General features: G+C 45.0%; 1 protein-coding gene across 8 annotated transcripts in view; it reads right to left on the bottom strand.

Annotated features, from left to right (window-relative positions):
- Positions 1-1,550: 1,550 nt before the first annotated feature.
- myb (v-myb avian myeloblastosis viral oncogene homolog) overlaps positions 1,551-25,475 on the bottom strand; it is a 53,026-nt gene continuing 29,101 nt past the window's right edge. For 4 of the 8 annotated variants that reach the window (XM_038799401.1, XM_038799400.1, XM_038799406.1 and 1 more), the window contains 6 exons: positions 24,954-25,114; positions 22,928-23,042; positions 22,709-22,828; positions 20,725-20,832; positions 5,171-5,287; positions 1,551-2,877 (listed from right to left, as the gene is read on the bottom strand). In XM_038799401.1, coding sequence (XP_038655329.1) covers positions 2,764-2,877; positions 5,171-5,287; positions 20,725-20,832; positions 22,709-22,828; positions 22,928-23,042; positions 24,954-25,114 — 735 coding nt within the window. In that variant the 3' untranslated portion in view covers positions 1,551-2,763. Of the gene's footprint in view, positions 2,878-3,210; positions 3,291-5,170; positions 5,288-20,724; positions 20,833-22,708; positions 22,829-22,927; positions 23,043-24,953; positions 25,115-25,475 lie in introns of all 8 variants that reach the window. The other 4 variants (XM_038799402.1, XM_038799407.1, XM_038799408.1 and 1 more) reach the window with 2 other exon arrangements.

Genomic DNA, 25,475 nt, shown 5'->3' with positions numbered 1-25,475 from the left:
CCCGATCTTCAGTTTCTCTCATCTTACAGCCCCCCCTATTCCAGGACCCCCAGCCGTCACCCCCTCAACCTCCCAGAGGACCCTCCTTACCTGCCATGCACCCGTCCCACCCTTCAAACCCCACCCATGCGCCCTTCATGGGCATGCCCCCCTCGGTCCCTGACCCTCGAGTGTCACCCTGGCACCCTTGTACTGCCACCCTGGCATATGGGCAGTGCTCCTACTAGCTTGGCAGTGCCAAGGTGTCCACATTCCAGGGGAGGGAGAGGGAGCCACCCTGCACTATCCCTGACCACCCAAGGACCTCCGATGGCCCAGGAGACCCCTGGGTGCTATTCCACCTGGTCCACATTTTGGACCATCCAAACAACTTACTGTGCCTCCTAACTGTGTGTTATCTGTAACCTTAAGATATACACTATTTCATCATTAAAGTCATCAATACATCCACCGCAAAGCTGAGGACCAAGGGTGTGTTGAGTCAGAGATTAAGAGCAAACAATTTTCTCAGCCTCAGTCAATTAGTTGAACTCATTGGCTGAAAAATCTCTCATGAAATACATGAGCTGTCAGCTTCCCAAAGTTGGGTCACAACCCCATTGAGGTCACAGACAGCGAATGGAGCCACGAGCTCCCCCTTTCAAGATTGCCCCCTGCACTATTACCATTGGTATCCTGCCCTTCACTATCTCTTCCTCTCTCTCCCAGCTGGGGCAGAGAGAAGCAATAGACTCAGCAGGTGGGCTGGGAGGCTTCATAAACATCACGTCGGCCACAAACCTTGAATGAGAAGACAGCAATGCCACATTTGCACTAAGTGGACAGCGGTGGTGGGGTTTCTCCCAGGGTTAACAACCACCATTTTTATGGGGTAGTGTGCAGCAGGATTCATCGTGGCCATCCTGGGTCAGGAAGATGAGTCTTCAGTCACCGGCAAACATGGACCGGAATGTAACATTGATGGAGCAGGCGCGCACCGACCTGGATGGAATCTTGTAAAGGGACGTGTGCGTCCCAACGTCATCGGGCTCACGCGCAACATTACGGCTTCCAGGTGAGCGCGGGAATCTGAGGTGTGCTCGCCGGCAATTAACTAATTTAGGGAGGCAATTGGTGGTCATTTTACGTAGCACGCCCGCTTTTATGGTTGGCGAACGTGCCAATTATATTGCCATTTTATTTTGTTAGCACCTGTTATGTTAGATTTCAAGTGTTAAAATGAGGTCACATTGCTAAACAGTATGGGAAGCACTGACAAATTCAAAACCCTCTATCTAAACATTTCACTGTCATTATTTTGTAATTATGTTACAGATTTTTTTTGCAACATTATACCAAAATTACATAAACTTAACCTTAAAAAATATAAGTATTGGAAAATAAATGCCAACACTAGCTTGTTCCCAATGGTATACACAAAAATTTATAAAGGTGGGACTGCAGAATAATAAAGGTCCTTAATCCAAGTTAGGGCACATAGCAATTCAATTTAGAAGTTATTGTTTGTGAACATTAACATAATTGTTTCTAAAATAAAATGAAACATAAACTTTTTAAGTAAAAAAAAACACACTTTTATTTTCTGTACATGGCAGTGGATACACCATAGCAATCAAAATGTTGGTGCAGGTGATTTGCACCAAACTGATGCTACGGTAGTACATTTTGCAAATCAACTATTTTTGTTTTAAAATCAAGTGTTCAGTACATGTATATCAGAGGCCTTTGATATAGCAATAGAATGAAACCAAGACTTCTTGCATGAATTGTTCAATGAACTGAAAATATATCTGGGCCAGAGTGTCTTGAATTAAATATGAAATGAATGGGACAAAAGTAAAAAAATTAGTGAATATATCAGTGTTCTCCCAAAATACAAAAGGTGCATCATATTCATTTTGTCACAATAAGACAAAACATTTCACTTCCCAAAGTTTTGTATTTGTAAATGCTAGGTTTAAAAAAATACTAGCTACCAGTGCATTGTTGATCAGCTAACACCATTTTCTCTGATAACTCTACTGCCCATTTCATGCAGCATGTCTACATGCTAAAGTCTTTAGCAGCACAACACATTATCCATTTGGCATTTACAAAATTAACTTACTGGATAAAATATACATTTTTCATACATAAAACTTTTTTTTTTACATACAGTATCAGTATTATCCAAGCTACACACAAAAACACACATGCACATACATATTATATATATGTATATATAACATATATGGCTCAAAACAAGGCCCCAAAAAACCAAACAAAAACAATACTTCAAACCCTGTCAATTTATGTCTTTGAAAGCTTGATTTTTTTCTCATCTAATTTGGTTTGTAGTAATGCTATACCTCTATTTTGTCAACAGTGCATTTCATTTAATTTATTAACTTACATGCTTAAATTACATCAGTATTGAAGTACTTCCAAAGACTAATTGCTTTTCTGCCACCCAATACAAATGAAATACTGATATGATCCAGTGTGCTGCCCACATCTGAAAATATTTATTCAACCCTTTTTTAAATACAAGGAGTAATTGTTGTAAATTCAAGCATCTTATTATGTAGGTAATTGTGATACTTGTCTTTTTGGCTGGTGACGAACAACAGAAATGTGCTTAGTGAAGAATGAAATTCGTGCCATTTTGAATTATTGTAATACAACATTGCTCTACATCCATCAATGGAAACTTCATAAGAAGAAATGCTGATCATGACTCAACAATATGTGTTTCAAAACTTCTTAATGCTTAGATGGAAAAGATTACATTACTAATGTTCTGGTAGAAAATGTGTTCATGTATTTACGCGCTTGTTCAGTTACAATTAGTTGATCTTCTGTTTTTCCACAAGCCACAGCCTCCCAAGTATTAGCAAACTGCAAGAAAGGATAGAAGTTACATTTCAGTTTGAAAAATGAACAATCAAATCCTCTGCCCAAAACCTGGAGTTCAAAAGACTCCACTATGGCCAACTAGCAGATACAGGGAAAAGTTTAATTTAGCCCATTGTAGTTACCTACATTTTTCATTAAAGTGACTAATCTTTCTAATTCTGTAAGAAGGTATATTGTGGTAAATAATGCCACCTCAAAGTATTTACTTCATTTTTCACCAAGACAATACATATTTAACAAAAAAGGAAAAATATCAAGGTATTTAAATAAAAAGAACAATTAAATATCTAATTGTTCCTATTATGAATCTCTTACTGGCTCTATGGAGTGCTGGAACAGTGTTTCAGCTAACCAGGGTTCCAGGTCCAGGGACTTCTCAAATCCAGCTGGGATACCTGAAAATATATTACACGAGTCCAGCTGCCAGTATTTCACATTCAAGTACAGAATGTACACAATAATTACACCATCATCAAACTTTCCCCATCCAGAAAAGATCAAATTTTGGAATTCTATAGGGACTAATTTCCTTGAATGATGAAAACAGGTTTTGATGGAATGGATAATATAGTGGGTTGGAAATGTTTATGAAAAATCTCTAGATCTTGGGTTTGAATCCAGTCCAGGCAACATGCAATTTGTGTTAAATATAGATTTCATTTCAGGCTTCAATGAATGAAAATTAATAGCACAAGGTTCTCACATTTTAGCATTTTAACAATGGAAATGATGGGAGTATTTTAAGCATTTAGGGAGCAGAAAGCTGTACCATGTAATTCCTTAACTGCAAGAATGTGATGCTGTTAATTAGTACCTGCAGGGAAAATGCTGGGGCGGGATTCTCCCCTACCCGGCGGTGTGGGCCGTACCGGCGTCGAGGAGTGGTCACCCGGAAGATGCGGAATCCTCCGCACCTTTAGGGGCTAGGCCGGCGCCTGCGGGGTTGGCGCTATGCCAGCCAGCGCGGAAGGGCTTGGCGCCACGCCAACTGGCGCCGAAGGGCCTCACCCAGCCATCGCGAGTTGGCGCATGCGCGGGAGCGCCAGCGTGTGCTGGCGTCATCCCAGCACATGCGCAGGGGGGTTCTTCTCCGCTCTGGCCATGGCAGATGTTGACAACAGCCGGCACGGATGTGCCCCCATGGCACAGGCCCACCCACGGATCGGTGGGCCCCGATCGTGGGCCAGGCCACCGTGAGGGCACCCCCCCGGGGCCAGATCCTCCCCACCCCCCCCAAGGACTCTGCAGGCCGCCCGTAGAGCCAGGTCCCGCCGGTACGGACCTGGTTTGATTTACGGCGGTGGGACCGGCCGTAAATGGGCAGCCGCTCAGCCCATCGCGGGTCGGAGAATAGCCGGGCGGGGTGGGGGGCACTGCCAGCGGCCGCTGACTGGCGTGGTGCGGTTCCCGCCCCCGACAAAACCCCAGCGCTGGTGAATTTGGCAGCCGGCGTGGGATTCACGCCCCCCCCCGGCGATTCTCCAATCCGGCGGGGGGGGTCGGAAAATCCCACCCCTGATGTTTCTCAATAGTTCAAATGCTTACTTTAATAATCACATAAGCAGCACAAAAAAGCTAAATTTAGTTTGGATTCTTACGCGTGTAACTCTAAATTTTGTTTTTATTCATTTCCAAAAACATTAATTAAACAAATGAAAATAATGCCTCAATATAACAGTGTCAAAAAGTTAATACCACCCTGCTGGTTTAAAACCAGTTATTTATAAAATCTTAAGACTTTACACGGCAAAAATTAAAAACAAACATTTTGGTTGCTATAAGACTAAGAAACTAGAACTACCATTGTGAACAAATACCGCAGGATATGTAAATGCAACAATTTTATACTCTGGATGCTGATTTTAAATGCACAACATGCATATTTGATTTTTAAAAAAGTTTTAAAGGGAATTTAAACTTTGCAAACTTATGCAATATTGTGCTTACAGCGTGACATTCATAGATAAATTATAATTGTTTACTTACTTCCACATTGATTAAATGCAATTAAACTGCAATTAAAAGATGATGAGGTGAAATTCAACTTCTGCAGGCCAACAATATGACTGCCTGTTATACACCCATCCATTGAATTCAATGGAAAGTCTGGTGAAGTGTATAATGGGTAGACACCAGTTTGTTCCCTCTGACAAAGTTGAATTTTACATTGTACCCATTACTACACAATGAATCAGAATAGTAACAAATTACATGCTATTACTTGCAAATCTCAAGTTATGTAGCTTAACCTTTGTTCATAACATTTTATACACACCTGTAAGGGACTGCCCATTTGCTTGCTCATTTGTACTGCAAATGCTTTGTTAAGAAAATCATCAGTCTTCTCTGATACAGGCATCATTAATACAGAACTAGTCAGGATATTTTGCATCTAGAATGAAGCATATAATCAAAATCAATTTCCATTATACATTTTTAAAAGGTAATTTTTCTTCCTTTTCCCCAATCTTTCTTAAGTGTGTTCTATCAACTCATGTGATTATTGCCAGCTAACTTGCTCCCAAGCCTCTCCTCGCAAAGGGCATAGGATGTTAATGGAAGCTATTCAGGGAAACTTTAATCTTCCTTTATTCCGTCACACAATGTCTGATATTCAATTGGAAACTTACTGTTTGTTTAAAGTAAAAATCACATCACAAAACAACTCCTTTGAAGGGTAATTTATCCTGCTGTGAGGACAACAATCTTTTCATTGCCCTTGAAAGTTTTCTTCACCTCAATACTTTCTAAGCCAAGTCAGAAAGTTGGACTTTAAGCTGCCCTTGGTTGTAAGTAAGAGAGAGAGATCCACAGGACTGACATTAAGAGAATGTACAAGGATGCAGCTTTGTATGTACTATTGGAATATTGTTCAATATTAAGTCCCAAAAGACGTGCTTGTTAGGTGAATTGGACATTCTCCCTCAGTGTACCCAAACAAGTGTGACGACTAGGGGCTTTTCACAGTAACCCCATTGCAGTGTTAATGTCAGCCTACGTGTGACACAAATAAAGATTATTGTTATTAATGTTTTATTATTGAATAGTTTTTTTGGGGGTGTCTTTTATTTCAGGATTTTGGATAAGTGCATGCTGCACTAAGTGCGGAGGGCCGAAGGGCCTGTTCCGTGCAAAATCCCGAATCTGCATATATCTAAACTCACTGCCGCATGGTAACTCAAACATCTCCCGCAACTCATTCAGACTCGGAAACTTCCCTTCAGAGTACAAGTCCTTAACCCTCTCCAGCCCCACTTCCCTCCATTTCCCATGCATCCCATCCATCTCCCCCAGCTCAAACTTGTGGTTCGGATATGTGGAGAATTGTGGAGTATTGGTGGTGTGGGGATAATTTGGGGGAAACCGGGCTGGATTCCCCGCCGTCGGGATGCTCCGTTTTGCCTGCAGGCCGGAGTTTCCCGATGGCGTGGGGCCTGCCCCACAATGGGAAACCTCATTGACCACCGGCCAAACGGAGCATCTGCCGGTGTGCTGAAACAGAAATGTAGCGTGGCGGGACGGAGAATCCAGCCCCTGGAGTCTCATTAACCACACGCAAGGCGTGGTAGCCTTTGAAGGCTTGGTGGCAAGAACTGTATGCATTCTCATGAGTCAGATTATGTAGCATGCAATAGGTCACTGTAAATCTGAAGACATACTCTAGCAAGAATTGTATAGCTGCTCCAGAGTTGTTCAAATAGCGGAACAATTATTTAAGACAGTGATAAATTTCTACAAAATCTCCCTGGTAGCTGCATGACTCTCACTATATATATGTGCTGTCCATTTGTGTTCGGGGAACGGGACAGGAGTCATGGGTCATCTGTAGATCGGGTAACCCTCATCACCAAGGAGCCTCTAGTTCATAGTGGTGGTCTGAAAATGTGTGAACAGCTACCTGGAAAGCGTGATAGCAAGCATTCACCAACATTCTCCCCGACCCAGCGAGGTGGGCGATCCCGGCGCCGAGGAGTGGTGTGAATCACTCCGGCGTCGGGCCGCCCGGAAGGTGCGGAATCCTCCGCACCTTCAGGGGCTAGGCCGGCGCCGGCGGGGTTGGCGCCGCGCCAGCTGGCGTCAGAGGGCTTGGCGCCACGCCAACCGGCGCCAAAGGGCCTCCACCAGCCGGCGTGAGTTGGCACATGCACGGGAGCACCAGCATGTGCTGCCGTAATCCCAGCGCATGCGCAGGAGGGGTTCGTCTCCGCACCGGCCAAGGCGGAGGTCCACAGCAGCTGGTGCGGAGGGCAAGAGTGCCCCAACGGTACAGGCCCGCCCGCAGATCGGTGGGCCTTGATCGCGGGCCAGGCCACCGCGGGACCGGCCTAAAATGGGTGGCCGCTTGGCCCATCGCGGGCCAGAGAATCGCCGGGGCGGCTACTGCCAGCGGCATGATTCCCGCCCTTGCCAAAACCCCGGCGCCGGAGGATTCGGCAGCCGACGGGAGCAGGATTCACGCCGCCCCTGGCGATTCTCCGGTCCAGCGGTGGGGTCGGAGAATCTCGCCTATGATGTTCTGTGCTTGGTAGGATACTAACTGTATGTTAAAGTAGTGTTTTTGGTACATCTCTGGTGAACTGTGGTCCCCACAGAGCAAATGTGTGAAGTCACAGAATTAATTTTTTTTTTTAAATTCTCCTTATATCCTCGTATCATGTATTCAGGGTAATCTATTATCAGAGCAGAAAGAAGCATTCAGATAGATAGTCACCATCAGGTGAAGCATGTCCAATGGCTGGATGTTGCTGGGTGGCCCAGTCCATTTTGAAGGCTGAGCTTAATTACCATTTGGCCAGTGGGCTACAGGTGCCAAATTGGTTCCCTGTTACAGCTTACTAGTGTAATATTGGGCAGCCCAGAGGTCAACATAACCCCACAAAACCTATGGGATTTGAACAATCAGTCTCCCCTTGCGTCTCGCTGAATACGAGCTCCCCTGTTAAGGGGGTGGGGAGTCCTAGATCATTCATGATTAAGATCTGTATAAATTCGGCAAGGTTTGGAACCTACAGAGAGAATAGCTGGGATCTGATGTATATTGTAAATATAATTGCTTTGCAATAAACCATGTTTTCTTTTTACTAACTCGGTTCGGACTCATTTGTGGTGTACAAATTGGCGACGAGGATACAGCTGGTGAACCACCTGCTTTATTCTGCTGGACCAAGATAGGATAATTTTTTTAACAAATGTGCCTTGGTTCTGAAGATTGGACGTGTTCAATGCAAGCTCAGATCAGTAATTTTCAAACTCAAGGTTGCGACCCGCGGTGGGTCATGCGTGGGTGTCGGGAGGATCTCGGGACTATTGGGCATGGCATTCCCGATCGCGGAAAGAAGTGCACAACAGCTGCGATTGGCTTTTAAAAATGCGTGCCCCTCAGCAGTGCACAGGCCCAGAACCCAGAGAGGCAGACCACCTACTCCTGGCTGACGCAGGAGCAGATTCTTTAAAAAATTTGATGGAGTCTTCTCCCCAGAAGTGACAGCAGAGAGCAGGTCATGTGCCCCATATACTGACATCACGTGCTTTGGACATGAGGGAGGTTCCTCCATTTTGTAGCAGTCAGCAATGCTGGTGTGAGCTCCAGGGCCTCAAATGAACAACCCATTAAGAAAAAGCTGATATCAGGAACAAAGCAGTATCAAGATGATTTTTTGAGGTATGGGTTTATTAATTGTGCCACTGTAAATCAGGATGCAAAGCCCACGTGTGTTGTATGCAGGGAAGTACTGGCAAATGAAAGTTTAAAACCCTCAAAACTTCAACGGCATTTGGAGGACAAACCTCTTGATTTTTTTCAACTGTTGCAGTGAGAACTTAAATCATCAGCTGAAGTCCTTGGCAGAAATGTAACATTGAGTAACAAAGCAAGTGAGATTGTGACAACCAGGCTGGCTCACCTGTTACATTAAAGGTATGCGAAAATGGTGGATTGTGAAGTTCGGGCGGCGTGGGTCACGAAGGTCGTTTGGCGAAGGATGGCCAGCTGGTAAAAATGGGTCCCGGGCAAAAGTTTGATAAACACTGGCTTAGAGGATTGAACACAGAACGCATGCGCTACTTTGATCGGCAAACAGTAATATTGCTGACTGCCTGTGGAGTATATACTGACGGAGTGATAAAAGGCCTTACATATCCAGACACTAAAACTTTTGAGCAATTGGTGACCATAATGGTGCAAACTAAACTATCCATTATGGTGTAGATACTGTTTTAATATGGCAGAGAGGACCCCTGGAAAGTCCGCAACCGAGTTATTGACAAGGCTATGAGGACTAGCCAAATATATTGATAAGTATGTACCTGTCAGGCAGGGAGGAAGTGGTCGAGCGAGGGAACCATGGTTTACTAAAGCAGTTGAAACACTTGTCAAGAGGAAGAAGGAGGCTTATGTAATGATAAGACGTGATGGTTCAGTTAGGACGCTTGAGAGTTACAAGTTAGTTAGGAAGGATCTAAAGAGAGAGCTAAGAAGAGCCAGGAGGGGACATGAGAAGTCTTTGGCAGGTAGGATCAAGGATAACCCTAAAGCTTTCTATAGATATGTCAGGAATAAAAGAATGACTGGGGTAAGAGTAGGGCCAGTCAAGGGCAGTAGTGGGAAGTTGTGCGTGGAGTCCGAGGAGATAGGAGAGGTGTTTTCCGTCAGTATTCACACAGGAAAAAGACAATGTTGTCGAGGAGAATAGAGATACATGCTACTAGACTAGAAGGGCTTGAGGTACATAAGGAGGAGGTGTTAGCGATTCTGGAAAGTGTTAAAATAGATAAGTCCCCTGGGCCGGATGGGATTTATCCTAGGATTCTCTGGGAAGCTAGGGAGGAGATTGCTGAGCCTTTGGCTTTGATCTTTAAGTCATCTTTGTCTTCAGGACTAGTGCCAGAAGACTGGAGGATAGCAAATGTTGTCCCCTTGTTCAAGAAGGGGAGTAGAGATAACCCCGGTAACTATAGACCAGTGAGCCTTACTTCTGTTGTGGGAAAAGTCTTGGAAAGGTTTATAAGAGATAGGATGTATAATCATCTGGAAAGGAATAATTTGATTAGAGATAGTCAACATGGTTTTGTGAAGGGTAGGTCGTGCCTCACAAACCTTATTGAGTTCTTTGAGAAGGTGACCAAACAGGTGGATGAGGGTAAAGCAGTTGATGTGGTGTATATGGATTTCAGTAAAGCGTTTGATAAGGTTCCCCACGGTAGGCTATTGCAGAAAATACGGAGGCATGGGATTCAGGGTGATTTAGGAGTTTGGATCAGAAATTGGCTAGCTGGAAGACAGAGGGTGGTGGTTAATGGGAATGTTCAGACTGGTGTCCAGTTACTAGTGGTGTACCACAAGGATCTGTATTGGGGCCACTGCTTTTTGTCATTTTTATAAATGACCTGGAGGAGGGCGTAGAAGGATGGGTGAGTAAATGTGCAGATGACACTAAAGTCGGTGGAGTTGTGGACAGTGCAGAAGGATGTTACAAGTTATAGAGGGACATAGATAAGCTGCAGAGCTGGGCTGACAGGTGGCAAATGGAGTTTAATGCAGAAAAGTGTGAGGTGATTCATTTTTGAAGGAATAACAGGAAGACAGAGTACTGGGCTAATGGTAAGATTCTTGGTAGTGTGGATGAGCAGAGAGATCTCGGTGTCCATGTACATGGATCCCTGAAAGTTGCCAACGAGGGTGAGAGGGTTGTTAAGAAGGCGTACGGTGTGTTAGCTTTTATTGGTAGAGGAATTGAGTTTCGGAGCCATGAGGTCATGTTGCAGTTGTACATAACTCTGGTGCGGCCGCATTTGGAGTATTGTGTGCAGTTCTAGTCACCGCTTTATAGGCAGGATGTGGAAGCATTGGAAAGGGTGCAGAGGAGATTTACCAGGATGTTGCCTGGTATGGAGGGAAGATCTTATGAGGAAAGGTTGAGGGACTTGTGGCTGTTTTCATTAGAGAGAAGGTTAAGAGGTGACTTAATTGAGGCATACAAGATGATCAGAGTATTAAATAGGGTGGACAGTGAGAGCCTTTTTCCTCGGATGGTGATGTCTAGCACGAGGGGACATAGCTTTAAATTGAGGGGAGATAGATATAGGACAGATGTCAGAGGTAGGTTCTTTACTCAGAGAGTAGTAAGTAGCGTGGAATGCCCTGCCTGCAACAGTAGTGGACTCGCCAACACTAAACGCATTCAAATGGTCATTGGATAGGCATATGGAAGATAAGGGAATAGCGTAGATGGGATTTAGAGGGGTTTCACAGGTCGGCGCAACATTGAGGTCCGAAGGGCCTGTACTGCGTTGTGATGTTCTATGTTCTAAATATTGTGCATATGGAACTTTCCTTTCTGAAATGGTGTGTGGCCATTTGGTCTGCGGTATAAATAGCCATGGCTACTCAAAAGAAGTTGCGAGCTGAACCATCCCTAGATCTTCAGCAGGCTGTACAAATTTTGCTTTCCCATGAAAGCACCCAGAGGGGAGTGAAAGATTTTGAGGGGATGGAGGTAAACACTTTAGAGCCCCCATCCCTATCCACCCCGTGCCCCAGGATTGATACCCCACCCTGGACCAAGTACCATTGGGGCCAGGTCCGTTGGTCAAGGACCGAGTCGTCACGATAGAATTCCTCCCTGGAGTCTATAGAGGGAGAGCATGTGGATGTTTTGGGGCATGTGGATGTACGGGCCGAAGGGAGCGTCAGAGATCCAGGTGCCCCGTTCAAAGCAGACGCCCAGCAAGAACTCACACTTTCCACCTGGACCAAACAGAGGAAGAGTGTGTGCATCTGAATTGTGTTGCGGTACACTGAGTGGCCCCCATCAGGATAACTGTGCAAGTTAATGGGCATCCAATCCATTAGACATTGAGCTAGATATGCAAGCTGCTGTTTCTGTTATTGGGACGCGGACGTTTGACAGGACAAAGTTAGGGGTGCAGCAGTGGGATCTGCAGGGCATGAGGCAAGATCAGCGACATATACCGGGTGCGAACCGTTAGCCATTGCGGGAATGGATATAAACACGGTAGTTTATGGACAGCAGTTGGTGTGTCTCCCATTGATCATAGTCAACGGACACAGCCCCAGCTTGCTGGTCAGAAATTGGCTAAAGCACCTGGGCTGGCAGCAAATTTTCCAAATGCGATCCGGTGGCCATGTACGAAGTGTAAGGAAAATACCTTGAGGTTTTCCAACGCGGACTGGGGGGAAAAAAAGGGGCCATGGCAAAAATCTTGTCGGCTCGGACACACAACCAAGGGATTTCAGAGTTTGCCCGGTCCCTTACTCGTTTTCGCAAAAGTTGAGGCCGAATTCAGCTGGCTCAAAGGCGTTGGGATCATTAGGCAGATAGTTCTGCCGATTGGGCAGTGCCAGTGGTCCCAGTGCTCAAACCTCATACGATAAGTCAGCTTGTGTGGGGACTTATGGGACTATAAGTTAACGGTCAACAGGGCCTCCCAGTTGGATCGTTACCCGATGCCCTGCATTGAGGACCTATATGCAAAACTGGCCGGTGGACATTCATTTACCAAGCTCGATATGAGCCATGAGTATTTGTAGTTAGAACTCTGCCTCCTGAAAAAACGTCACTATGAACACCCATTTGAGGCCTGCACAAATACACCAGACTACCTTTTGGAGCATCGTCGGTGTGTGCCATATTCCAGAGGATAATGGAAAAAATACTGCAAGATTTTCCATGGGTGCCAGTATATCTGGATGATGTGTTGGTCACAAGGGCAACCGAACAGGAAACATTTAAGTAACTTGGGCGAGGTGCTCCTTCGTTTCTCAGAGACGGGCATTCACCTGAAGAGAGAAAATGTGAGGGAAGTGGTGTACCTGGGCTACCAAGTTGACCATGACGGGTTATACCCGGACGAGGAGAAGGTACGGACTATTCAGCAGACTCCTACATCTGAAAACAGTACAGAGTTGTCTTTTTTGGGACTGGTGAACTATTATAGTTCACCAGGGGCTGGTATAGTAAAGGGGCTAAACAGCTGGCTTGTAATGCAGAACAAGGCCAGCAGTGCGGGTTCAATTCCTGTACCGGCCTCACCGAACAGGCGCCGGAAAGTGGCGACTAGGGGCTTTTCACAGTAACTTCATTGAAGCCTTCTTGTGACAATAAGCGATTATTATAGCAAGTTCATTGCCGGCCTCACGAGCATGTTAGCCCCCTTACATTTTCCTTTGAAAAGACCAGGAATGGGCATGGATAGAACATAGAACATTACAGCGCAGTACGGGCCCTTCGGCCCTCGATGTTGCGCTGACTTGTGAAACCATCTGAAGCCTATCTGACCTACACTATTCCATTTTCATCCATATGTCTAAATGCCCTTAAAGTTGGCAAGACTACTACTGTTGCAGGCAGGGCGTTCCACACCCCTACTACTCTCTGAGTAAAGAAACTGTCTCTGGCATCTGTCCTATATCTACCACCCCTCAATTTAAAGCTATGTCCCCTCGTGTTGGTCATCACCATCCGAGGAAAGAGACTCTCACTGTCCACCCTATCTAACCCTCTGACTATCTTATATGTCTCTATTAAGTCACCTCTCAGCCTTCTCCTCTCTAACGAAAACAACCTCAAGTCCCTGAGCCTTTCCTCGTAAGACCTTCCCTCCATACCAGGCAACATCCTAGTAAATCACCTCTGAACCCTTTCCAAAGCTTCCACATCCTTCTATAATGTGGTGACCAGAACTGCACGCAGTACTCCAGGAGCGGCCGCACCAGAGTTATGTACAGCTGCAGCATGACCTTGTGGCTCCGAAACTCAATCCCCCTACTGATAAAGGCTAGCACACCATATGCCTTCTTAACAGCCCTATTAACCTGGGTGGCAACTTTCAGGGATTTATGTACCCGGATGCCGAGATCTCTCTGTTCATCTACACTACCAAGAATCTTGCCATTAGCCCAGTACTCTGCATTCCTGTTACTCCTTCCAAAGTGAACCACCTCACACTTTTCCCCATTAAACTCCATCTGCCACCTCTCAACCCAGCTCTGCAGCTTATCTATGTCCCTCTGTATCCTATAACATCCTTCAGCACTATCCACAACTCCACCGACCTTCGTGTCATCTGCAAATTTACTAACCCATCCTTCTACACCCTCTTCCAGGTCATTTATAAAAATGACAAACAGCAATGGCCCCAAAACAGATCCTTGCGGTACACCACTAGTAACTGAACTCCAGGATGAACATTTGCCATCAACCACCACCCTCTGTCTTCTTTCAGCTAGCCAATTACTGATCCAAACCGCTAAATCATCTTCAATCCCAACTTCCTTATTTTCTGCAATAGCCTACCGTGTGGAACCTTATCAAACGCCTTACTGAAATCCATATACACCACATCAACCGCTTTACCCTCATCCTCCTGTTTGGTCACCTTCTCAAAAAACTCAATAAGGTTTGTGAGGCATGACCTACCCTTCACAAAACTGTGTTGAGTATCGCTAATCAACTTGTTCTTTTCAAGATGATTATAAACCCTATCTCTTATAACCTTTTCCAACATTTTACCCACAACCGAAGTCAGGCTCACAGGTCTATAATTACCAGGGTTGTCTCTACTCCCCTTCTTGAACAAGGGGACAACATTTGCTATCCTCCAGTCTTCCGGCACTATTCCTGTCGACAAAGACGACATAAAGATCAAGGACAAAGGCTCTGTAATCTTCTCCCTGGCTTCCCAGAGAATCCTAGGATAAATCCCATCTGGCCCAGGGGACTTATCTATTTTTACACTTTCCAAAATCCTCCTTGTGAACCTCAATTCCATATAGCCTAGTCGACTGAACCTGTATTCTCCTCGACAACATTGTCTTTCTCCAGTGTAAACACTGATGAAAAATATCCATTTAATGCTTCCCCCATCTCCTCTGATTCCACACACAACTTTCCACTACTATCCTTGATTGGCCCTAATCTTACTCTAGTCATTCTTTTGTTCCTGATATACCTATAGAAAGCCTTAGGGTTTTCCTTGATCCTATCCGCCAACGACTTTTCGTGTCCTCTCCTCGCTCTTCTTAACTCTCCCTTCAGGTCCTTCCTGGCTAACTTGTAACTCTCAAGTGCCCTAATTGAGCCTTCATGTCTCATCCTAACATAAGCCTTCTTCTTCCTCTTGACAAGTGCTTCAACTTCCTTAGTAAACCACAGTTCCCTTGCTCGACAACTTCCTCCCTGCCTGACAGGTACATACTTATCAAGGACACGCAGTAGCTGTTCCTTGAAAAAGCTCCACATTTCGATTGTGCCCATCCCCTGCAGTTTCCTTCCCCATCCTATACATCCTAAATCTTGCCGAATAGCATCATAATTGCCTTTCCCCCAGCTATAATTCTTGCCTTGCGGTATATACCTATCCCTGCCCATTGCTAAAGTAAACATAACCGAATTGTGATCACTATCACCAAAGTGCTCACCTACATCTAAATCTAACACCTGGCCGGGTTCATTACCCAGTACCAAATCCAATGTAGCCTCGCCCCTTGTTGGCCTGTCTACATACTGTGTCAGAAAACCCTCCTGCACACACTGTACAAAAACTGACCCATCTATAGTACTCGAACTATAGTATTTCCAGTCAATATTTGGAAAGTTAAAGTCCCCCATAACAACTACCCTGTTACTCTCGCTCCTGTCGAGAATCATCTTTGCAATCCTTTCCTCTACATCTCTGGAACTATTCGGAGGTCTATAGACAACTCCCAACAGGGTGACTTCTCCTCTCCTGTTCCTAACCTCGGCCCATACTACCTCAGTAGACGAGTCCTCAAACGTCCTTTCTACCGCCGTAATACTTTCCTTGATTAACAATGCCACACCCCCCTCCCTCTTTTACCATCTTCTCTGTTCTTCCAGAAACATCTAAATCCTGGAACCTGCAACAACCATTCCTGTCCCTGCTCTACCCATGTCTCCGAAATCACCACAACATCGAGATCCCAGGTACCAACCCATGCTGCAAGCTCACCCACCTTATTCCGGATGCTCCTGGCATTGAAGTAGACACACTTCAAACCAGCGTCTTGCTTGCCGGTGCCCTCTTTCAAACTTTTAACCCTATCCCTGACCTCACTACTCTCAACATCCTGTACACTGGGACTACAATTTAGGTTCCCATCCCCCTGCTGAATTAGTTTAAACCCCCCCGAAGATCACTAGCAAATCTCCTCCCCCAGGATATTGGTACCCCTCTGGTTCAGGTGAAGACCATCCTGTTTGTAGAGGTCCCACCTACCCCAGAATGAGCCCCAATTATCCAGGAAACCAAAACCCTCCCTCCTGCACCATCCCTGTAGCCACGTGTTCAACTCCTCTCTCTCCTTATTTCTCACTTCGCTAGCACGTGGCACGGGTAACAACCGAGAGATAACAACACTGTTTGTTCTAGCTCTCAGCTTCCACCCTAGCTCCCTGAATTTCTGTCTCAAATCCCCATCTCTCTTCCTACCTATGTCGTTGGTACCTATGTGGACCACGACTTGGGGTTGCTCCCCCTCCCCCTTAAGGATCCCAAAAACACGATAGGAAGCAGTGTTCACGCAAGTAAAAAAATAATTGAGTTCCTCTGGCTTGTTAACGCATTATGATCCCGCCAAACAGCTAATTGTCACGTGATGTGTCACCATATGGCATTGGCGCCATTTTATCATATCGCATGGAAGATGGCAGTGATAGGCCGATCGCCACCCAGACACTGGCATGGCCAAGTGCAATTATGCGCAAATCGAGAAATAAGGTTTGGTAGTTGTGTTTGCCATGAAGAAATTCCATCAATGTGTGTATGGTTGATGTTTCATGACCGTCACGGACCTCAAGCCACTGCTCGATTTTTTTAAAAGACAAGGCAATTCTGCTCATCACCTCCGCCAGGATCCAGGGTTGGGTTCTCCTGCTGGCCGCCTACAAGTACTCGTTTGAACATCGTCCTGGTACTCAGATCGCAAATGCGGATGCATTATGCTGACTGCCTTTGCAGATGCGTCCTCTTTCTCGTCCCAAGACGGACGAGGTATTTCCCACGCTTAACTTCATGGCTTTGTTGCCATTACAGAGTCCCATATCTGTTGGACACAGACCAATCCAATCCTTTCGAAAGTTCAACATATAGTCCTATATGGGGTCAGCGTAGGCGGCTACCAGACGGGTTGCAGCATTCTTGACGAAGATCTCCAAGTTTAGCGTGGAAGATGGCATCTTGTTGTGAGGTACGCATCAATTCGTCACAGCAAGGACCAGGACCTGATCCTCGGGGAATCTGCACAACAGGCACCCGGGGTTGTCCAAAATGAAAATGCTAGCACGTAGCTACGTTTGGTGGCTGGGCCTGGGTGCTGAGATAGCGAGAGCAGTCCAGCAGTGCGTTGTATGTCAGGAGCATCAGACCTGCTAGCCGCACAACTTCACCCATAGGAATGGCCGGGGCATCTGTGGATACGGTTACATGCCAACCGGCCCTTTTCAAGGCTTGATGTTCTTCCTCCTGATAGATGCCCACTCTAAGTAGTTGGAAGTCCATAGAACGTTGCCGACCACCTCTAGAGCGGCCATTGAAAAATTGCGCTTGTCCTTCGGTAACCAAGCGGTGTTTGTTACCGACAATGGAATGTCTTTGACAAGTGAGGAGTTCTCGGGATTCTTGAAGGCAACCAGCATTTAGATACAGCAGATAATAAAGAAGGCAAATGGAGTTATAGCTGAAGGAATAGAGTATAAAGGTATGGAAGTGAGACCACTCCCCGAGTATTGTGTACAGTTTTGGTCTCCTTATTTGAGGAAAGATGTAGCAGCAATGGAGGCAGTTCAGAGGAGGTTCAGTAGGTTGATTCCAGAGATGAGGGTTTTGTCGTATGAAGAGATATTGAACAGTTTAGGCCTATACTCTCTAGAGTTTAGAAGAATGAGGGGATATCAAATTTAGGTATGCAAGATGATAAACAGTATGGATAAAATAGATGTGGAGTGGATGCTTCCTCTTGTGGGACATTCTGGAATGAGAGGTCATAGTCTTCGGATAAGAGGTAGCAAACTTAAAAGAGCTCAGGAGAGACTACTTCTCCCAAAGGATTGTGAATCTTTGGAATTAGTTACCCCGGAGAGTGGTAGACACTGGGATAGTAAGTAAATTTAAGGAGTTAGACAGATTTTTAATTGGTAATGAAATGAAATGAAAATGAAAATTGCTTATTGTCACAAATAAGCTTCAATGAAGTTACTGTGAAAAGCCCCTAGTTGCCACATTCCGGCGCCTGTTCGGGGAAGCTGGTACAGGAATGGGTTGAAGGGTTATGGAGAATGGGCAGGACTGTGGAGTTAAGGCCAGGATAAGATCAGCCATGATCTAATGGCAGAGTAGACTCGATGGGCTAGACGGTCTAATTCTGCTCCTATATCTTATGAACATCTATCTGGCCCTGTATCGCCTGCTTTCAAATAGGATGCGGAAAAGGCGGTACAAACTTTCAACGGAGGACTAAAAAAGTAGACTTTGGGGATGATGGACACAAGACTGGCCAGGCTTTTGTTCTGCTGTAGGACCACTCCGCATGCCGCGACCGGGGTGGTGCTGGCTGAATTGCTAATGGACTGGAGGCTCCAAACCCATCTTTCCCTGATATAGGCGGGAAAGTATGTCACAGCCAGGAGCTCGAAGGGCATTACCCTGTTCTACGAAAACCACCCAGACTATTTGTACCAGGTAATGCAGTCTATGTTTGAAACTTTGCAGACAGCGCTCAGTGGATCTCCGGAACAATCATCCATCAGACAGGGCCGGTATCTTCCCAAGTTTAGGCACAAGGTCATGAAAAAACATCTCAATCATATACAATTCAGACAACTAGTTTTATGCAAAATTCCTCAGTACAGGAAAGTTACAGTCAAACAAAATCCGCTCCTTGAAGAGGCTAGAGCATTACCTCAAGCGGGTCAAGACGCTGAAATGAGAGATTATAGATATAGATTCTGATATGGAAACACAGACGTTGGAGGTCTCCGACGGGGAACAAGCAGGGCAGCAGCCTCAGACAGTGCAGTGCAGGATAATGCAGTGCAGGGGCTGTTTAGCACAGGGCTAAATCGCTGGCTTTGAAAGCAGACCAAGGCAGGCCAGCAGCACGGTTCAATTCCCATAACAGCCTCCCCGAACAGGTGCCGGAATGTGGCGACTAGGGGTTTTTCACAGTAACTTCATTTGAAGCCTACTTGTGACAATAAGCGATTTTCATTTCATTTCATTCTTTTCATTTCATCCGCCACGATGTTCTGATGGGAAGTGGCGTTCGCTGTCCAGATATATGCTGCCAGATCGAGCAACGTGAGTACAGGAAGTACAGCCAAGTGCATAGAGAGTCCAGCGCCCTCTTACTCCGCAGTCTTCGGGCTTTGCGGGGGATGGGGAATGATGACCACTCAGTCTCCCCATAAGTCTCGCCAAATAAGAGCTCCTCCGCTGAGGTGGAGAGTTGAAGCGAGCCCTAGGTCATTCATGATTAAGATCTGTATAAAGTCGGTCAGGTTTGGAACCAGAGAAACCCGGCTGGATCTGATGTATATTGTAAATATAATTGCTTTGCAATAAACCAAGTTTTTTTTTCACTAACTTGGTTTGGACTTGTTTGTGGTCTACAATCCAGTGTTTTAGGTTTGGGTGGGGACGTGTTCACAGTAGGATGTATCCTTGTGAGGAAACAGAACACAATCATTTTGCAGAACTCAGAATTTGTTCACCAAGGAGGCTGTAGTGCTAAAAATTACCCTTTAAAATCTGCAGACCCACAAAATTCAAATTGGCAATTAAGAAATATGAGTGAAAATAGGATACCACAGGATTGATAATGAGAGTGGGTTAGTATTGGTTCCATATTTTAATTTTAATAATCTTTTATGTTACAAGTAGGTTTACATTAGCACTCCAATGAAGTTACTGCAAAAAGCCCCTAGTCACCACTTTCCAGCGCCTGTTCGGGTACACTGAGGGAGAATGCCCAAATTACCTAACAGAACGTCTTTCTGGACTAGTGGGAGGAAACTGGAGCACCTGGAGGAAACCCACGCAGACGCGGGGAGAACGTGCAGACTCCGCACAGACAGTGACCCAAGCGGGAATCGAATCTGGGACCCTGATGCTGTGAAGCCACAGAGATAACCACTGTGCTACCATGCTGCCCTATAAACTACAGCTGAATTATTCCCATTCTTCCTCCTGAGGAATCAAATATGCTGCCTTCACAGTTTATACATGGACCGTTGGAATTATTTTCAACAAGAAGATACTGTCCATCCTCCCTCATTTTTTGAAGTTATTCTTTTGTGGGACATGGGCATTGCTAGCAAGACCAGCATCTGTTACCTGTCCCTAATTGCCTTTGAACTGATGGACTTGCTAGGCCATTTCAATCGGTGGATTAAGAATCAACCACATTGCTGTGAGTCTGGATTCATATTTTGGCCAGATCGGGTAAGGATGGCAAATTTCTTCCCGAAAGGACATTATGAACCAGATGGGTTTTATGAAAATCAATGACAGTTTCATGGTCAGCATGACTGAAACCAACTTCCAATTCCAGGTTTTTAAATTAATCAATTGAATTTATTCATCAATTGAATTCAAATTCCATGGACTTCTGTCAAGGAATTTGAATCTGTGTCCCCAGGGCATTAGCCGTGTGCTCTGGATTACTAGTTCAGTAACATTACCACTGCACCACCATCTCTCCATCACCTCCAAAACTGCTTGAACATGAATTGCTATCTTATTACTGAGATGGTTGAAAGAGAACACACGCGTAAAAAGATTAAGCATACATACTGGTACTTCGTCCAAAGGACCCTGTGAGAAAAGCTGAGTATGCAAGCGTTCCCTTTCCCATGGTGCCAATGTAAGGAATTTTCTCATTTTCTTATCAGGAGACTCCACCTGAAATTAACATAGTTATTACACTATGCTGGATTATCAGGAAAAACATCTTGAATTACCAAAAAACAGTACATAATTATCAGGATATAACAACAGACAGTAGTCAATTTGTAATGCAGTAGATATAATTTTTTGGTCTTTTCAAAAGGCGTTCGATAATGAACTATTATGACCCATAATGAACTAATGAGTAAGGTTAGAGAATGTGGAGTCTGGAGACAAGCGGCAGAATGGATTGTTGGCTGGCCTCAAGACAGAAAGCAGACAGTGAAAATAAAGGAAAGTTATTCAGAGTGGCAGAAGGTAGAAAGTGGTATTCCTTAAGGATATGTTCTGCGACCATTGCTGTTCACAATTTACATAAACAATTTGGACTTTGGAATTAAAAAATCAATTTCAAAATCAGCACTTGACACCAGACCGTGGGCATGGGGAATAGTCAATAATGAGGACTGCAACAAATTACAGGATTTTGGGCACGATGGAAGGCCTCATCACGTCATTGAGCGGATGTGATAAGGTTGTTAAATCTTGCGAGAGCCTCTTGTGATATCTGCGACGCTCAGAATGCCTTGCGAGATCGAACGGAATCTCGCAAGACGTCATGATCTGGATCTTGTCCTCGTTGGGTGAGATCCAGATATACATATTTAAATGAGCCATTAGACTCATTTAAATATGTCTGCGCCAGATTATCCCATTGCCCGGGAACTAACGCCCACGTCTGGGAGACCTCGCCATGGTGTCATTTAGCACTGATCCACGCAAACGTGGACAGACACAGCAGCACTCTGATCTCCCAGGCCATTGGAGACCCCTGGGTGGTTAGGGACAGGGCACACGGGCACCCTGGCTCTCCTTCTGGCAACTGGGCACTGCCAAGGTGTCCAGGTGGCACTGCCAGGTTGGCAGGGCCACTGTTGGGTTGCCAAAGCCAGGTTAGCACTGCCAAGGGCCGGGGCCTGAGGGGTGACAATCCATGAAAGGTGGGATGAAGGGTGGGGGTCCTGAAAGGGGGGGTGGAAAGGTCCAAAAGTGTGGGGGGGGGCCTCAGCAACCCCATAGTGGGGTGTCCTCACTGGGGGGGGGGGGGGGGGGGGGGGGAAGAGATAATGTGCATGTGTGCGGGGGGTGACATTGCCCATGGATGTGACCCTCAAGCTCACTTGGAGATTGGGGCAGCCTTTCAAATGGCGGCCTGATCTCAGAGGAGCCAGTCTCACCAGCGAGTTCAGCTGCCCACTGCTGAAACAATTTCTGTATGAGCTAGACCGGGGAGAAACTCTCCAAGGCCCTAAAAAATGACCCTAAAAAAAGGACGCGACCTACCGGGCACGCTGCACCTGAAAAAAAGTGCGACGTGGCGCAACATGGCCGGTAAATGTCTGGAGACCCTGCTCCTGGGATCTACCCGGCTCGCTATGCCTCACAAGATCCAACGCAATCGCGTGAGACATCGAAATGTGAAGCCCGTTCATTGTGGGTGGGATCACTTTTTGGTAAATCTGCATAGTAGAACGAGATAGCTAGTCTTAATCTAATATGCAGTTCCCTCAGGTAACCAATGTGTTGAGATCTATCCCCTTCGCCAGGAAATCCCGTTGACAACGGCGGGGTCGGTACATCCGGCTGGCGGGCCGCTTCCGTTGCCAAAAAAAAACGTGGTCGGTAAATCCCGCCCATTATTGTACAAATGCTGAATACGCTTTAAATTCCTCTCCTGACAGTTGTTAACCCATTTAAAATAAACAGGTGAATTGGCCACGCTAAATTGCCCTTAATTAGAAAGAAATTAATTGGATACTCTAAATTTATTAAAAAATATATATTTGCTGTATGTGGATGAGACTAGTTATAGACAAAGGAAATAACTTACTTCTTGCTTAATTTTCTTTAAAAGGGGTTGCCCATTTTCATGAATACTACTTATAATTGTAGTTTCAGTGGCTTCTTGTTTAATTACGTCTCGAGTCTCTTCCGCAAGATGAGATGATGTCTTACAATGTAAGGAAATGAGACATTATCAAAATCTTTCTATCGATCAGTTTCAAATTAATATTTACGCAATGCTAAGCCATCACCTGGACATTCTTACCAGCATCTTCAAGGGTCCATATTTTATTTCTTGAGCAGCTAGTGCATTTTTAAAAGGTGTGGGTGTTCTAGGTGAGCCTTCTAATATCGATCGTCTGATATTTGGGGTTCTGAAACTGGTTAAATAAGAACAACTGAATTACTGCTTTTTTAAAAATTCAACATGTTAATTCATCCCTTTTAAACTTCCCTGCATACATGCCATTGTCAAAATGAACACACAAGAACTCCGCAACTGCTAATTTTAACATGATTCCTGTAAAGTGCATAAAAGCAGCATCAAGTGACACACATATTTTATATGCAAACTCTGAATAAGTGTCTACCTGACACCCCATGGCTGTGACAGAGTATTATCACTGCTGAATCCCCCACGATCAACATTCTGGGTTACCATTGACCTGAAACTGAACTGAACCAGTCATATAAATACTTTAGCAGCAAGAACAGGTCTGAATCTGGCATTTCTACAGAGAGTAACATACCGCCTGACTCCTCAAAACGTGTCCACCATCTAGCATCCCTTCCTCTGAGCCAGAAGCTCTGGGTTTGAGTCTCATCTCAAGACTTGATGGCCACGTACGGTGTGTTCATAAAGTGGCCAAACAGATAGAAAATATCCACCTGAAAATCCTTCCAATGGCTGGGTGTATGAGTGGGAGAGACCCCTAGTCATCCATGCTTTACGCAGAATGGCACTTCTCAAGCTATAAGCCTCTGGCAACCTGTTCCGGAAAATACTAGCTATGGGAATTGCCTTAGTGCACCACTAGATGCGGGATGAGAATTGGAATCTACAAAGCATAAGTCAAGAGTGTGATGGAATACTCGCCACATTCCATTTGCCTGAATGAGTGTAACTACAATTACACTCAAGAAGCTCGTCATCCTCCAAGACAAACCAGCCCACTTGACTGACACCACAGTCACAATAAATGTTCACACCCTGCACAACTAACTCACAGTGGCATCAATGTTCACCATCTACGATTTGCAATCAGCAACTCACCAAGGTTTATTTGACAGCATCTTCCAAATCCATGACCTCTACCAGAAAGGGCACGGGCAGCAGATGCATGGGAACACCGCCACCTGGAAGTTGCTCTCCAAGGCACACTTCGTACAATATAGCCCTGGGTCAAAAATTCTGCAACTCCCTCGTTAACAGCACTATAGGTGCCCCTGCAACATATGGCCTGCAGCTCGTCACCACCTTTTCAAGGGCAGGAAACGCTGGCCTAGCCAGCAGCGCCCACATCCCATGAACAAATATAGAAAAATGTAATGTAAGGGCAGCACGGTAGCACAAGTGGATAACACTGCGGCTTCACAGCGCCAGGGTCCCAGGTTCAATTCCCTGCTGGGTCACTGTGTGCGGAGTCTGCACGTTCTCCCCGTGTCTGCGTGGGTTTCCTCCGGGTGGTCCGGTTTCCTCCCACAGTCCAAAGACATGCAGCTTAGGTGGACTGGCCATGCTAAATTGCCCTTAGTGTCCAAAAAGGGTAGGAGGGGTTATTGGGTTACGGGGATAGGGTGGAAGTGAGGGCTTAAGTGGGTCGGTGCAGACTCGATGGGCCAAATTGCCTCCTTTCTGCACTGTATGTTCTATGTAATAGGGCTATAAATTTGTCTAGTGGAAAGCCACAGTTGTAGTGTATTATAAAATAAATCCATTGTCCGAGCTGCCTGGCTCAATAATTATATTAGGGAAGGCAAGTTAAAGCAATATCACTCGATGTGACGAGAGTGATATTTGCATATATTCTTTCAAAATGCTTTGTATATGTAATTAAACATTTTTACCATGAACTACAAAATGACAGCTTACTTTAAAAACTGAAAATATTGTCAAACAAGTAACAAAATATGTAGACAAAACATTCAGATTCAATTATGACAAAAATACAATTTCCTGAACAAATGACAGTCATATTGCACCAAACGTTGCTTAAAAACCCATCACAAAGGCAAATTCTTAAATACTTTTTTTATTAATTAATGTTATAGGAAAACAAATAAAAACTGACAAGAAGCAGAAGCATACTGACGCATCATTTTCTTTTTGAGGCTTAGGTGTTTGGTCACGATGTAGTGGAGTTGTTACAATGATCTTTTGATTGCACACTGGGGTAGAAGTTAATGCGGGAGATTCCATTTCTAGGTGGTCATTTGTGGATGTATTTAAAAACTGAAAGAAAAAAGAGCCATGAGATTGAACTGAATACAACCAAAAACTGAAGTGTAAAGTACAATCTGCGCAGACCAGAGAAAAAAAAGTAAACCTCAAATAGAAATTATTCTCATTTGTGTATTAAAAATACTGGAAGATGCAATCACGCAACACAAGATAACACCTAAGAGAAAAAAGTTCTGTTTCCAGTAACTTCATAATGTGACTTTCAGGAGTTTTAATAAAAGTTTGAAACAGGAAGAAAACTATTGAAATGTTGTAAAATTTCAGAATTTAAATTTGGAAGCAATTCACTGTTAAACATCTGTTCTCCTTTCATTAAAACAGAGTGGAAAAAATGGGCACGGAAAATCTACAG

The sequence above is a fragment of the Scyliorhinus canicula genome, chromosome 6, assembly GCF_902713615.1.
Source record: "Scyliorhinus canicula chromosome 6, sScyCan1.1, whole genome shotgun sequence".
NCBI classification, from domain to species: domain Eukaryota; kingdom Metazoa; phylum Chordata; class Chondrichthyes; order Carcharhiniformes; family Scyliorhinidae; genus Scyliorhinus; species Scyliorhinus canicula.
This window is presented reverse-complemented; position numbering and strand designations above follow the sequence as displayed.